At 35.2% G+C, this 14553-nt stretch overlaps 1 protein-coding gene across 6 annotated transcripts in view; it reads left to right on the top strand.

The window, feature by feature from the left end:
* bru3 (CUGBP Elav-like family member bruno 3) overlaps nt 1–14553 on the top strand; it is a 714377-nt gene that overhangs the window by 518544 nt on the left and 181280 nt on the right. For all 6 annotated transcript variants that reach the window (XM_090373320.1, XM_090373312.1, XM_090373338.1 and 3 more), the window contains exon 8: nt 9252–9380. In XM_090373320.1, the coding sequence (XP_090229446.1) occupies nt 9252–9380 (129 nt within the window). The remainder of the gene's footprint in view (nt 1–9251; nt 9381–14553) is intronic.

The raw sequence follows: 14553 nt of genomic DNA, 5'->3' as shown, positions 1-14553 counted from the left end.
AATATCTGAACAAATGGAAGAATCCCATCACAATTCATCATGCTCAACCCATTATAGGCCTTATACACCTCAATCAGATCACCTGGCAGGTGCCTAGTCTCCAGCTGCTGCAATTTTCAGAACTTAGGCTCTCCTGGTAAGAGGATCACTTCATTCCCCCCTCACCAATCTTGCTGCCTTCTCTGTCCACGCTCAAGCAAATCTACATCCTTCCTAAAATGAGGTCTCCAGACCTGCATGTAGTACTCAAGGCGTAGCGTGACCGTTGCTTTATGCAGAGGGACAATCACATCCTTTTCCCTGCTAGCAAAATTCCTGTATATCATTGACAACACCCCATGACCTGCCCTGGCAGCATGTCTGCATTGCTCAGAAAACTTCATATCTGACCGCACAATTACTTCCATGTCTTTTTAATTTTCTAATACCTTAAGTGTAGGACCACACAGTTGGTATGTTTCTCTGCAGTTACTTCTACCCATATGCAGTACTTTGCATTTTTCAATGTTAAACCTCAGTTGCCACTTCTCAGCCCACCTGCCCAAATTTTCTACATCATGTTGCAGTAACACACTGCCTTTACTGTCATTAACAACCCTGCTAACCTTTGTATCACTGCAAACTTCGATACTAAGCCTGATATACCTTCATCAATATCATTGATAAATATACAAAACAACAGTGGACCCAACACTGAACCCTGTGGGACTCCACTAATAACATTAGTCCATGAAGAGCAGCACCCGTTGATTACCACCCTCTGTCTTCTCTCACTCAACCATCCTTTTATCCATTGTAGCAACTTACCCTTAATACAATTCTGCTCCAATTTGTACAGTAGTCTTCCATGCGCAACAGTGTCAAAAGCTTTCCTAAAATCCAAGTATATGATATCAAAATTATTTTTTCCATCCAGTTCCTTTGTAACCACATCATAATAATCAATCAAATTTGTCAGACAAGACTTTCCCTTAACAAACCCATGCTGTGTCTGAATTATTGCTGCAGTCTTGTCTAGATGATTCTGCAATGCAACTTTTACCAGTGACTCCATTAATTTACCTGAAACAGAAGTTAAACTAACTGGTCTGTAATTACTCGTGTCACCCTTTGAACCCCCTTTGTGAAATGGGGACACATTTGCACATCTTCAGTCTGTGGGGACCTCTCCTGAGTCCAAGGATGCTCTCATAATTATGTGTAAGGGTTTGCTTACTTCCTTTGCCGCCTCCTTTAATATAACTGGATAGATCCCATCCACCCCAGGTGCCTTTCTTATGTTTAACTTCAACAATTTCTCCTCCACTTTGTTCTCAGTTATTACAAAATTATTAGGCACCCTGTTACAATTTGATAACCTTGTGGCATTTTCAAACCTTAATAACTCCTCATGTGTAAATGTAGATGCAAAATACCTATTCAGTTTGTCAGCAACCTGAGCAGAATCATCAACAATTAAACCATCTTAAACATGGACCAATGTGATTCAACCCCTTCCTTCTAATGTAAATATAAGTAAAGAAATCCTTGCTGTTTTTCTACGCATCTTTTGCCAAGGGTTTCTCGTAATCTGCCTTCTCCTGCATAACCTCCTTTGTGACTTGATTATAGACTATCTTATATATATCCTAGGCTTCTGTGTTGCCTGATAATTTATATGCATCCCATGCATTGTTCTCTGCCATGAGTCTCATTTGTTCATTTGACAACCATTTAGGCCTAAACCTAAATGGTTGTCAAATGGGTGGATGGAATCGATCTAGTTATATTAGAGGAGGCAGCAAAGGAAGTAAGCAAACCCTTAGCCGTAATTATGAGAGCTTCTTTGGACTCAGGGCTCATATACTGGAGATGTGCAAATGTGACCCCAATCCACAAAGGAGGATCAAAGGGCACCACAGGTAATTACCTATCTGTTAGTTTAACTTCAGTTCCAGGGAAACTAATGGAGGCACTGGTTAAAGAAGTATTGCAGGATCATCTAGACAAGACTTCAGTTATAGTTCGGACACAGCATGGGTTTGTTAAGGGGAAGTCTTGTCTGACCAGTTTGATTGGATACTATGATATAATCACAAAGGAACTGGATGCAAAGAATAATTTTTATATCATAGAAAATTTTGAGTACTGAGAAAGGAATAAAAAAAAATTGCTTCCTTTTTAATTTACACATTAAAATAATAGTTTAATACAGTCGATTCCGGTTATTTGGGACACATCAGGACTAGTGCATTTTGGCCTGATTAAGTGGCTGCCCCAATTATCCGAAGTTTCACGTAAATAGTTAAAAATATAATGGACCCCCGCTTTACAATTGGTTCACTGTACAATAAAATCATGTTACGATGTACTCACCATAGTAAAGTACTGTTCAGTATATGATGTCTAGTAAGCACTGGTCATTGTGCTCACGTTTGTGAATTGAATTTTAATTCTATTAAACAACGATTCTAATTAGTGAAAATAGGAGGAATATTATCCACAGGCTATAAAAGTAAAGATATATTAAGCAGTAATTTACCCTTTATTACCTTACCAATTAAAAAAATTAAATGATACGTTATAATCAGAATAATTAATACGTACTGTAATATGTACATATACTAACTAGTTGACATTGCTGTTCACTGACATTTGTGGGTGGGGGTTAAAATTTAAAACAGTAAAAAGATAAGCAATCAATAACAAAGAACACTGCACACATAAATTGCAAGTAACACGATACTCGCAAGTGAGAATGGAGTAAAAGTTATGAAGCTTTAAAAATAGGAATGAAGAGAAGATTTTGAAAATTAATTTTTTATATGACTGAAGATTCCATGGAAGTGTAAACACATTTTACCATAATAACGCACAGAATTCCAGCTGTCGGTGTTATCAAAAATTCAATAAGATCAAGTTTACTATCAGTTTATGATAGATTTCATTAACAAAAAAGTCCAATAAACAGGTGACTGCTAATTGTTTTATGGTTGTGACCTCCACAAATCCGACCGAACCAAGTGGTACGGTCGGAGATAATCATAGGGTAATCTCCAGTGCTGCAGTCTCCTCCCCCGATTAAATGGCATGTTGTCCCAATTAAGTGAAGTAAACCCTGGCTATTTTCTTGATTAGGTTCTGTTTTTTAAGATTTGCCCCAAATAAACGGCTGCCCTGATTAACCGGTGGCTCAAATAACTGGAATCCACTGTATTTTAATTGAATAGAGTAAAAATAACAAATGAACTTCTTATTCTTCAATTAAAATTACAAAACAATAAAGAATGAACAATTATAAAACAATAAAGAATGAACAATTATAAAACAATAAAGAATTAACAATAACAAAACAAAGCAATTAATAAGAAGGATGAGCCTGGATAACCGATAATATTTGGTCCATATTTGGCTCAATATTTGAAAATGCTAATCTCATATCATCTTCTGGATTAAGTTTGGAACTCTATTTTGTTTTTATATCTGTTAATTTTGAGAACCAACCTCACAAATATGTAGACCCCAAAGGTAGGGTAGCAATGTTTATATTGCCATTTTCGATAATTCTGGATACTCATCTCGAAAAGAAATCCAGAATTTTTCACACGTTGTCTTGAAACAAGCATGTAATGATTTTTCAAACGACAGGTTGATAGATCTTCCTTTTGCTGATTGGTAATTTCGGGGCATAAAGAAATATCAAAAGCAAAGGGATCACGAATCCAATACAACTTTTTTTCTGGAGAAAAATAAATCATTTGGAAAAATTCTTAATTGGCATTGTCAGGTGGGTTGCAATGTAAAATGTCAATATTATTGCTTTTAACAAAATAAGAAAATCGTGATAATGTTTTAGTGTTATTACTTGGTTTTCCATAGCCAAAGATTAAGCTTCTTTTTGAAAGCTTCTATTTTATCACTGAGTATTAATATATTTGTTACCTATCATTAAAACTTAAATTTAAATTAAGTTTTTCAAATATATCAACAAAGTAACTAAGTTTTCCAAGCCATTTTTGATTTGTAAACAATTGAGCAAGGTTCTGATTTGTATCTGATAAAAACAATAAAACTTCATGTTTGAGGTCAAAAAGACGTCGCAACACTTTACCACTGGACAACCACCTCGTTTTCATATATAAAAGAAGCATTTCATAAGCAGATCTCATTTCATTACAAAGTATAATGAAATGTCTACTATCTAAGCTTCTACTTTTAATAAAGTTGATCACACTTACTGCATCTTTCAATACTTGTGCAAATCATTTTGCATTTCCTTTGATACTATTGCTTCCCTATGTATAATGCAATGATTAAAACCTATATTTGGACCAATTTCCTTTCCTTTGTCTTTTAAACCTTTATTTTCTCCTGTTAATGCAGCCTCACCTTCAGTACAAATTTAAACACAGTTGTTCCACGGTAGATTGTTTGTTTGAAAGAAAATATTTACCGCAAAAATCTTGCCGGCCGTTCTTTCTTCCAAAGCTTTGCAAAATAGAAAATCCTTACAAAATATCTTCCTCGTAGCAGTATCTGACATATATAATAAGTTGAGCAAGGTTTTAAATATCTATGGATTCATCTAACTGCATTGCCGAAATCGGACTTTCTCTCAATCGATTTAATAAATTGAATTTTATGTTGTCCGCGAGACTGTGTCTCTGGATAGAGGAATGGATTTGAATCTTTGCTACTTTTCTTCATGCATTATTGAAATCATTTTTATTGCAGCAGGGAGAACAAGAGATTAAGCAGTAGTATGTGATTTCAAATTCTTTTCCTTTTAAAAACAAAACTTCCAATGATGCTCTTAAAGCTTTACAAGGAACTATATTATTATTATTATTATTAGCCATATGGTACAAGGAAGCCTGAGGCTTTTGCTGCACCAGCCAAAAAAAAAAATTTCTGAGTTACCCTGAGAAAGAGAGAGAGAGAGAGAGAGTGCACAAGACTCAGAAGTAGAAGGGAATCACCAAGAAAGAGAAGAATGATGATATCCAGCCCAGGACCCTGGATGTGCCGAGCCCATAATCACAAGATGTGATCCCCTGGAGTTGCCGTATGTTTCTTCATGAAAGATTTCTGACCATGTATGGCATTGGCGTGGCTTTTGAAAAAGGATTAATTTTTTTTTTATTAGCTCTGGATGTTTCGTATGTGTCTTTTTAATTTAACAGCTTTCATGCTTTCGTTAACCAGTTTTTAGTAACATATTACGCACATGGGACGTTGCCCATTATCAACAACACTGTAGGTGAGGCTGTACTTCATAAATTCTCTTCGATATTTTCTGTTCTTTTTCATTCCTTTTGATTTGGAATATGATGGCTCTCTACCAGAAATTGATGGTTGCACTACACTTGAAATATTGTTAGTGTCCAAATTTTCACATGATGTAATATTTCTTACCTTATTAGCTTCTGAAATAGCTGTAGCAATATTCCTTCTCGGCATTTTGTTCTGATTACCAGTTATCAATGGTATTATTATTATTTTTTTCTTCTTAAAAACAACAATAATAACAAATGAAACATGCAATATAAAAGTAGTAGAAGAATCAAAAACACATCCAAGTAGATATGAAAGCACCAAATTATGAAGCAGAATAAAGCGTGCCTGACACTTGCTATATAGTAGACTCTCGATTTTCCTGGATAGATGGTAAAAAAATATTCCCGGTTAATCCCAAAATACAGTGTCTCTGACATACGTAAGAGATATGTTCCAGGACTTCTTACGTAAGTCGAGATTTGCGTAACTCAGGAATGACTAATAAAATATTCTGCTATATCCCTGATATGCCAAAATTACAAAAAATCACATAATATCCTCAGAAGAATGAAGAAAAATATTTATATATTTTTAATTAGTTCAATTAAAAACTTTATCTGGGGACAGAGGTAAAGTAGCCTGAGTGGCACATAAGAAAAGAAAACATAAAAGGAAGAAAAAACACGTTATTGTACTGTAAAAACTGGTATGTACAGTAGGCTGTCGATTTTCTGGGATAGATGGTAAAAAAAAAAATTCCCGGTTAATCCAAAAATACAGTGTCTCCGACATACGTAAGAGATACGTCCAGGACTTCTTACGTAAGTCGAGTTTTATGTAACTCGGGAATGACTAATAAAGTATTGCTGCTATATCCGTGATATGCCAAAATTACAAAAACTACAAAATATCCTCAGAATAATGAAGAAAAATAGTTATAGATTTTTAATTAGTTCAATTACAAACTTTATCTGGGGACAGCGGTGAAGTAGCCAGAATGGCACATAAGAAAAGAAAACATAAAAGGAACAAAAAACGCATGTTATTGTACTGTAAAAATTGATATTTACTTCGTGGCCCTGGTTATTATAGTTGACTTCATTGGTGCCGATCGCTTCACTGCTTCTCATATTCTGTCTTTCTCCTTTATGATTATATTCACCGTTGCCACTGACAAGTCTGAATTCCGCACGATACTTGTTAATGTTTGGCCATTTTCATACATCCTTATTATTTTAATTTTCTGATCCAACTCGATCGCTTTCCTTTTCCTGATAGGTTTACTAGTACCACTGTCATTTATTCTCTTAGTCGGCACTATGATAATGGTCAAAATTAAATTTTCTGAAAAGAACTTCACACGGTTAAAGCAAAAATTCGCTACTGTATTATCACCCCACACGAGCTCACATTTTACTAAAGCTCATTTCTGGAGGTCAATGCCATAAAACAATAAAAACAATTTGCATTTTCTGGGTTATTGGGCTTTTCTGTTAGTGCAATCTGCACTTTCTGGGTTATTGGGCTTTTCTGTTAGTGCAATCTGAACTTTCTGGGTTATTGGGCTTTTCTGTTAGTGCAATCTACACGTTCTGGGTTATTATAAATGGGTAGTAAACTCGATCTTATTGCATTTGCGATGATACTTATAGCTGGAATTCTGTGAGTTTTTACGTTATTATGATGAAATGTGTCCCCTTCACCGAAATCTTCAGTCATATAAAAAAAATATATATATATATAAATAACGTAATGTGAGTCTGAAGCTACGTAAGTTGGGGACTTACTGTATCAAAAAATGTTCAGCAACCTACATAAAAAAGTATGCCAATAGATAAAAAATGAAAAACCTTACCATGCACTACTGCGTGTCCAATACGATGCTTCCCTTTAATTTTTACAATGTCGTGTATGGTTTGGTCACCAACATTATAATGGTTCTTTAGAGATTTAACGGATGCATTGTTTTCAAACTTTTGAATAATTTCAAGTGTTTTTTTAATTGAAAGCACAACTCTTGCATTTGCCCATCATTTTCACGATTTCTAAACAAAATATATATATACACTATAAAAAACAAATCTGACATCCCTGACATAAATAATGAAACAAAATTTGACCTTTTGCGGTGCGTGCAACAATCAACGCGATGCACTAAAACAAACTGAACATTTGGTCTCCTTTATTGAGTGGCGGATGTGAAGACAGTGGGCGTTGCAAGATAATAGGCACACTAATCTCCAAATGGCGACTTATAATGCCGCTCCTTGTCACTTATTTATGACTTGAAAAACATCCGTGTATACCTATTCTAGTTATTACTTGAATTTTATGATTTCTGGTTGATTTTTAATTTGGAGTCTTTAAGTGTCCCGGTTAATCCGATCCTGGTAAATTGAGAGTTTGCTGTATGTATTTACTGCTACTGCATATTTGCACCTCTGGCCTTTAGGTAAATTGAGAATTTGTGCTGTAGGATAGGAAGTGCAAATTAAGAGCTAAAAGTATTAATTAAGCAGTACTACTCAATTGTTGAGTAGTATTGAGAAGTATTAATGCATACTGAGAAGTTGCACTAGTCAGCTGCTTTTTGTATGTCCATAGTCAGAAGAAAATTAAGGCATATTTCCGACAGAGTAGGGTTCATTCGTATCTCAGACTTAGTTTGAGTAGTAAGGTCTCTACATCTACAGTGTTAAAAAAAAAATTTTAACAACAGGTTTTTAGCTTTTATATGCACAAAAAATAAATTTATTTAAAAATTTCTGTGACCCCTCTGGGGGTAGCACATCACAATTTGCACCCCACTGGTCTAACAGATGAGTTGCATTCATTTGAATCATGGTGCTGAATCATATCAGTGGTGTGTATAAGGAGGCATGTTGGAATGTACAGTGCATTCAGTCGTCTCATGGGTGGGGTATAGTAGCAGATAAACTAACAAGATTCCACTCCTGTCAGTTAAAAACAAGCAGCTGTAGGTACAATGGATACAGGAATATACACGGGAACACCAACACCAGCCATTTTAGAAATGGAAAGCAGGTTATCTGGTTCATTGAATCCCATATCTATATGTTCCATGCTAATTATAGCATAAATCAATGGATGTCTAGTGCTAGGTGTCAACACCATTCACTGGTGGTGAAAGTGTGATGTGTGTTTTTCATGTTATACCTCTTAATATATCTAATATATCTGACAAGCATTTAGTGTTTGAGTACCTGCCTGTTTGAATATTGATGCTGCCAACTAAATGCATTTCTTCATGCTCACAGTTTATCTGGTAATGCTAACATTCAGCAGGATAATATACCATGTCTTAAAGCAGAAACCATTCCAAAATAGTTCCAGGGTCAATAAGAGTGACTTTATTATCAGTATCTTGTGGAGTTCTGTTTTGTGTTTAGTGAAGCCTAGTTTAAAAACGTTGAAAGAAATTAAGAATTTCAACCTGATTTTGCATCTTTTTGACGAAGTGGAACAAGCCTGTGAACCAAGAATCTGCCCCCCCTCCTATCTGAAGCAGTCAGATGGGGGGGGGGCAGATTCTTGGTTCACAGGCTTGTTGATGCAACTTTAAGTCTTATTGCCCAGCATTTGCACAGAAAACTTCCGGGACTTTGTGGAGTTTATGCTCTGATGATTAGAGTCTGTTTTGAGAACTGAGTTGCTACTTCTATTAGGTTGGTGTACCTATTAAATTTGCTATTCAGTGTGTATTCCAGGTGTTACATGAATTTTGACATGCAAATGAGAAGATTATATATCCACCCTCATTATTAATAACCACAAATAATTTAATATTAATAGTTCAAATATAAAATTTCTACTTATTGCTGTAAAATATTAATCATATCCAAATCTCCAATAACCATAAATAATTTTCATCTAAATAGTTTAAAATATAAAATCTCTACTTACTACTGTAAAATATTAATTAGATCCATATTCAGTGTCAGATGAGTTCTAATATTATTCGATTTTTTTTATAGGTGCAGGGACCCAGCCAGTGAATGGTGCTATCCCTAATTTGCCTTCCCCTACAATGCCGAATTTCACCATGGCTCAGGCTAATGGCCAAACTGCTGAGGTGTATGCTAATGGTATGCCACACTATCCACGTAAGTATGTGTTGTTGTTGGACAACTCATTGATAGCACCTCATCTAGCTAAATTTACAATGGAATTTTGAATTAATTTACCATAAATACTTTTCAGAAATATAAACCAAAAGATATTTTACATGCTCTTCTTTGGTCGATAAATCTTTTGATCTTCTTTCTCCATTGCTTATTATACTGACTATTCATTCTTTTTATACTGCAATGTCTTTTTACATTAAATACATAAAATGTGATTATTATTTATCACCGTATTTATAAAAAATGACTAACTAATAATTGTCAATTAATGAATCTGAGCATCTCATATTGATGTGAACAGCTGTATGCTTGAGCATAGTTACACCAATTCACAGTGTTTTGTGTTTTTCATCTGAAATAATATTTGTTTAAAATATGTATTGTAACTGTTTTACAGGATTATACTTTTGCAGTTTACAAAAGACTATTGTGGTAAGAAAATTCACAAGGGAAAACAGTATGGTGATAATATAGTGAGAAAATTTTGTGATACCATTTTACTAAATTTTTCCTCATTAGATATGGAAGAAATAGTAGCTGATATTTAAAAAAAAGTCAGGAATATGGGGAAGAATCTCAATGAGAGTTTTAAATTTCATAAACAACTTTATTCTAGCTCTCAGTACCAATTCTGACAGAGTAAATAGCGCTCATTTTAAGAGCAAGACAGATGAGTTTATAACTCAAAGAATTATTTTATGGAGCATAAAAAAATTTTGATAGTTCCCATCAAAATAATTCTCATTAGTAAACAAATTATTGTCTCCATTTTCCAATACAGTCAATCCAGTAATTTATATGCTTTGTGTCCAAATGTAATCAGACATCCCACCACAAATATTGTGCACTGTGCCAGAAGTAAACTACACATGTATCTCAGCTCAGACATACCAAAATTTTGTGGTCCAGCCAAGTGCAGCTATAGTACATTAGAAACCAGTTTACAATTTTGTAGGTTTTCAAAACAGGATGATAGCTGGATGTGACATAGTAATCTTTCTGTATGTGCAGCTGCAACTTGTCTTAACTGCCTAAAATTCACTGTGTTGGATGTCACAATTAGTGTTAGTAGTGCAAAATGATGCAAGAAAGCAATGGTGCTATCTATAGCATCAGCCAAAAAAATAATAAAAATAATCCACTTTGCTTGCCTATCCCTTCTAATTGTCCATTTCTCATATTTTTATTACTCAATTAGTTACTCAGTTAGAATTATAGTATGTTTAACTGCAAAACTGATTTGTATATAAATTTGAGTTTTGGTTCTTCACCTTTTCTTTTGCATCACCCATGGTTCAGTTGTCAAACTTTTCACTTTAGGTGCATCTAGTCTGTCTGTTAATAACTGAGGCAGAGTTAAATGTTTCTTGTTGTAGTAATTTGTATCTGAAATGCGAAATCCAGGTTTACATACAATACTTCTCTTGAAATGGTAAATGGTTTGCCAGCAGACCAATTTAGCCATCTCAGCAGCTGGTATTCTCTGCCTAGGAAGGCCTTGATATTACTCTAAGAGAACATTGACATATAATTGATGCATAAAGCAGAATTAGTTTAACCTGTTTAACAACATATTTTATCGTTAGAGAAGGTTTCTGAGGCTGGTGAGCTGCTGTCTAGTGATCCAGAGTGCTGCATACGTGTTTCTTACATACTCAAGATGAGACATGTTAACCCATCACCCCACTTAAGATTGAACTTTTTGTACTATTGTATTATTCACAAAAATTGTAATGTGATTTTGATTCTTTCCATTTGTGAGGATCATTTAGGCAATTGTCTTTTCATTTAGTTTCAAACTAATACAGTCTGGCTAGTCTTCAAGTTTCCTTATTGTGCTGTTTGCTTCCTCATTATATTGAAATGCAGTCTCTTGCTCTTAAGAAGCCTCTTAGCTCTTAGCCAGGTGGGAAGGAGCAGTAGTGCGTAGCACACACTTCTTGATTAGACCGGGGTTCGAGCTCGTCACCACCAAATGCGGAGGATGCAGAAAGGTCAAGGGAATAACCACCACATATTCCCGGAGCAATATGGCCTTAGTTGCTAATTCTCCTAAAAACCAAAAAACAAACATCTTAAGAAGCAACAAAAAATTTTATATCGTCCACATAGATAATGAATTGTTTACAGTTTTGTGCCAGATATTTGGCAAGTAGCACTGAAAAGAGGGTAATGAGCAAGAAGTCCCTTATGGGTACGCTTCTGGTCACATATTAAGTTGCTGTTTTATTGCTATTGGTTGCAAACTTGTCTTTCCTGGAGAATGTTGGTTAGAACAGTTAAGATGCTTCCCGTAATATTAAATTACTCCTTCAGGATTACTTTCCATGCTGGGATAGAGATGTCAAATGCTACATTAAAAAAAAAAAAAAATTATGTCCAACTGCTGTTTATTATTTAATACCTGCTGCATTGTATTGTTTTGATTAAATTTGTTGATTTATTGATTACAGCTGATCTTTGTGGAACAACAAAGTTTTAGTATTCTGGTGTGTCACCAAAGCAGTGCCAATTGGTGGTTTTGAAGATTGCTTTTTTAAATACTTTTTACAGAGAGCATCCAATGGCAGTGGGCCATTGGATGAATATGTCCTGAAATATTTACTGGATTTAGGATTGTTGATTTTGGTTAATTGGCTCTACATAATGGCTATTCTATAATTTTTAGAATAATGCCTTTGAATATTTTTTGAAATAAGTATGGATTGAATCATTTATGTATGTACTTCATATTTTTATCTTGAATAGTGGGGATTGGTCTGTTCCTATTGTTGCCTTATTGGGGTGACTACTAATCGCATCTTTTAAGTTATTTTTAGTGATATTAATTTCATTTAATCCTGTATTTGCCATTCTCACTTGAGTAGTATTTTTGGTTTTTATCGATCTCTTAATTATGTTCTGCATTTTTTCTACTATTTATCTGGTTTCTATTTATCAGTCTCTTCACTGCTCATATTTTATAATCTAATGTTTTCTGAACATACCTTCCCAAGTTCCTGCCGTCATTCTTATGTACTAGCAATTGTAAAACCTGGTAAAGATCATTCTGTTCCTCAAATTTACAGGTCTATATCCCTTACCAGCTGTCTCAGCAAAACTCTTGAGAAAATGATACATTGCCGTCTCACTTGGTTCCTCGAGTCTCAAAACTTGATTAACAACAACCAATTTATTTTGATTCCGGAAAAACCAATCTTCATTGGATCTCGTGATCAAAGCCGAGACAAATATCAGAAATGCTTTCATCAAAAAGGAACATCTCATCATGGTCTGTCTTGATGTTGACACTACATTAAGGATCTACATTCTCTTGGTCTGAGAGGTAATTTACCATATTTTATCCAAAATTTCCTTCAACAGAGATCCTTTCAAGTTCGTTATCGGGGGACCCTCTCTAAAAACTTTATCCAAGAAGAAGGAATTCCACAAAGATCTGTTCTCAGTGCCACTTTGTTTGCAATGATAATGAATCATATAATTGAACTCATTCCAAAAACTGTGGATTCATATCTTTTCACAGACAATCTCACAATTTCCTGTCATTCTCAAAACATGCATTACATTAAATGCCAACTAGAAATATCAACCAATCGCATCCTGACATGGATGACACAAAATTATTATAGACTATCCAGCTAGAAATCTACTGCCATTCTCTTCTGTACCAGACACAGTATGCATCCTGAACCCAAGCTCCACTTGAATAACCATCCTCTTCCAATAGTTAATAGTATTCGTCTACTAGGATTGTTCTTTGACAGTAAGTTAAATTTCCAAAAGCACATTGAACATCTCCGTACTGCTTGTCAAAAAAAACTGAACATACTCAGAGTCTTATCAGCCACAGCATGGGGAGCAGATCATTACAGTCTGCTTCATTTATACAGATCCATAATCAGATCATGCCTGGACTACGGTGCACCTGTCTTTGATTCTGCTAGGGAGAGTGCTTTATCTCGCCTTAACCCTATTCAACATTCAGCTCTTAGAACAGCACTAGGTGCGTTCAGAACATCTCCAGTTCAAAGTCTGTATGCTGAAGCCCATGAACTTCCTCTAAATATCAGGAGAAAGATGTTGCTGCCGAACTGTGCAACCACGATCCAAAGCCAGGTGACCCATCCTAATTGGTCGATACTTTATAATCTCCAGTTTTAGGACCTTCTATAGAAACAAACCACAGACAGTTCGGCCTGCTGGTATTAGGCTAAAGCAACTATCAGAAGATTGGGATATACTTCAATAAAATCTTTCAAGATCCTATAGATCCTGATCCCTCCATGGTCTGTCATCATGCCATCTTGTGACAATTATTTCAACCTGTGCGGAAAACACTCTCTATCAGTTATTAACATCCAACAGCTACACATTGCGCATACTCAACATTATTCTGACTTTGCTAAAATATATACAGATGGATTGAAGTCTGAGAGTGGATCAGGTGCAGCAGTGGTACAACCTGATACTACCATTTCTCTATATCTTCCAACAGAGTGTAGTAGTTACACGACTAAATTATATACGACTGACTTCTTTGCTTTAGAAAATATTTTCCATATGTCAATTCAAAAGAACATAATATGCACAGACTCGCAAAGTTCCTTATTAGCCATGCAAAGCAATTCTCCACCTAATAACCTGTTATTAAAGCCCATTAGAACAGAGTTGGTATGTCTCAGAGAGCATCAACAAAAGGTTATCTTCTGCTGGATCCTAGGCCATACTGGAATACCAGGAAATGAAACTGCGGATCATGCTGCCAAACATCCATCCAGCTCAGCCCCAATGAATTCCCTAGTACCATTCAGAAATTATAAAATAAATATACAAATTATATGTAAAGATCGATGGACTCTTCAATGGCAAGCAAAAATTCATAATAAACTACTTCAAATGAAACCTGTACCAAAATTATGGGTTTCCAGCGTCATTGCAAACAGACAAGAAGTAATTCTAGCTAGAGCCAGAATCGGCCATACTCATTTAACCCATCTGTTCCTTTTGTCAGGGAATGATCCTCCTCAGTGTAATCATTGTCATACACCACTCACAGTCAAACACATATTTTTTGAATGTACTCTATATAATAATGCTCGACTAGTGTCATTCAGTTCTCTGGCAAGCTTAACAGAACCTTTGTTGCTTAATT

This window comes from Mastigoproctus giganteus, chromosome 1 (genome assembly GCF_048544385.1).
Source record: "Mastigoproctus giganteus isolate SK-2022 chromosome 1, ASM4854438v1, whole genome shotgun sequence".
Classification (NCBI taxonomy): domain Eukaryota; kingdom Metazoa; phylum Arthropoda; class Arachnida; order Uropygi; family Thelyphonidae; genus Mastigoproctus; species Mastigoproctus giganteus.
Note: the sequence above shows the minus strand (reverse complement) of the source record. Positions and strands in the feature narration are given on the sequence as shown.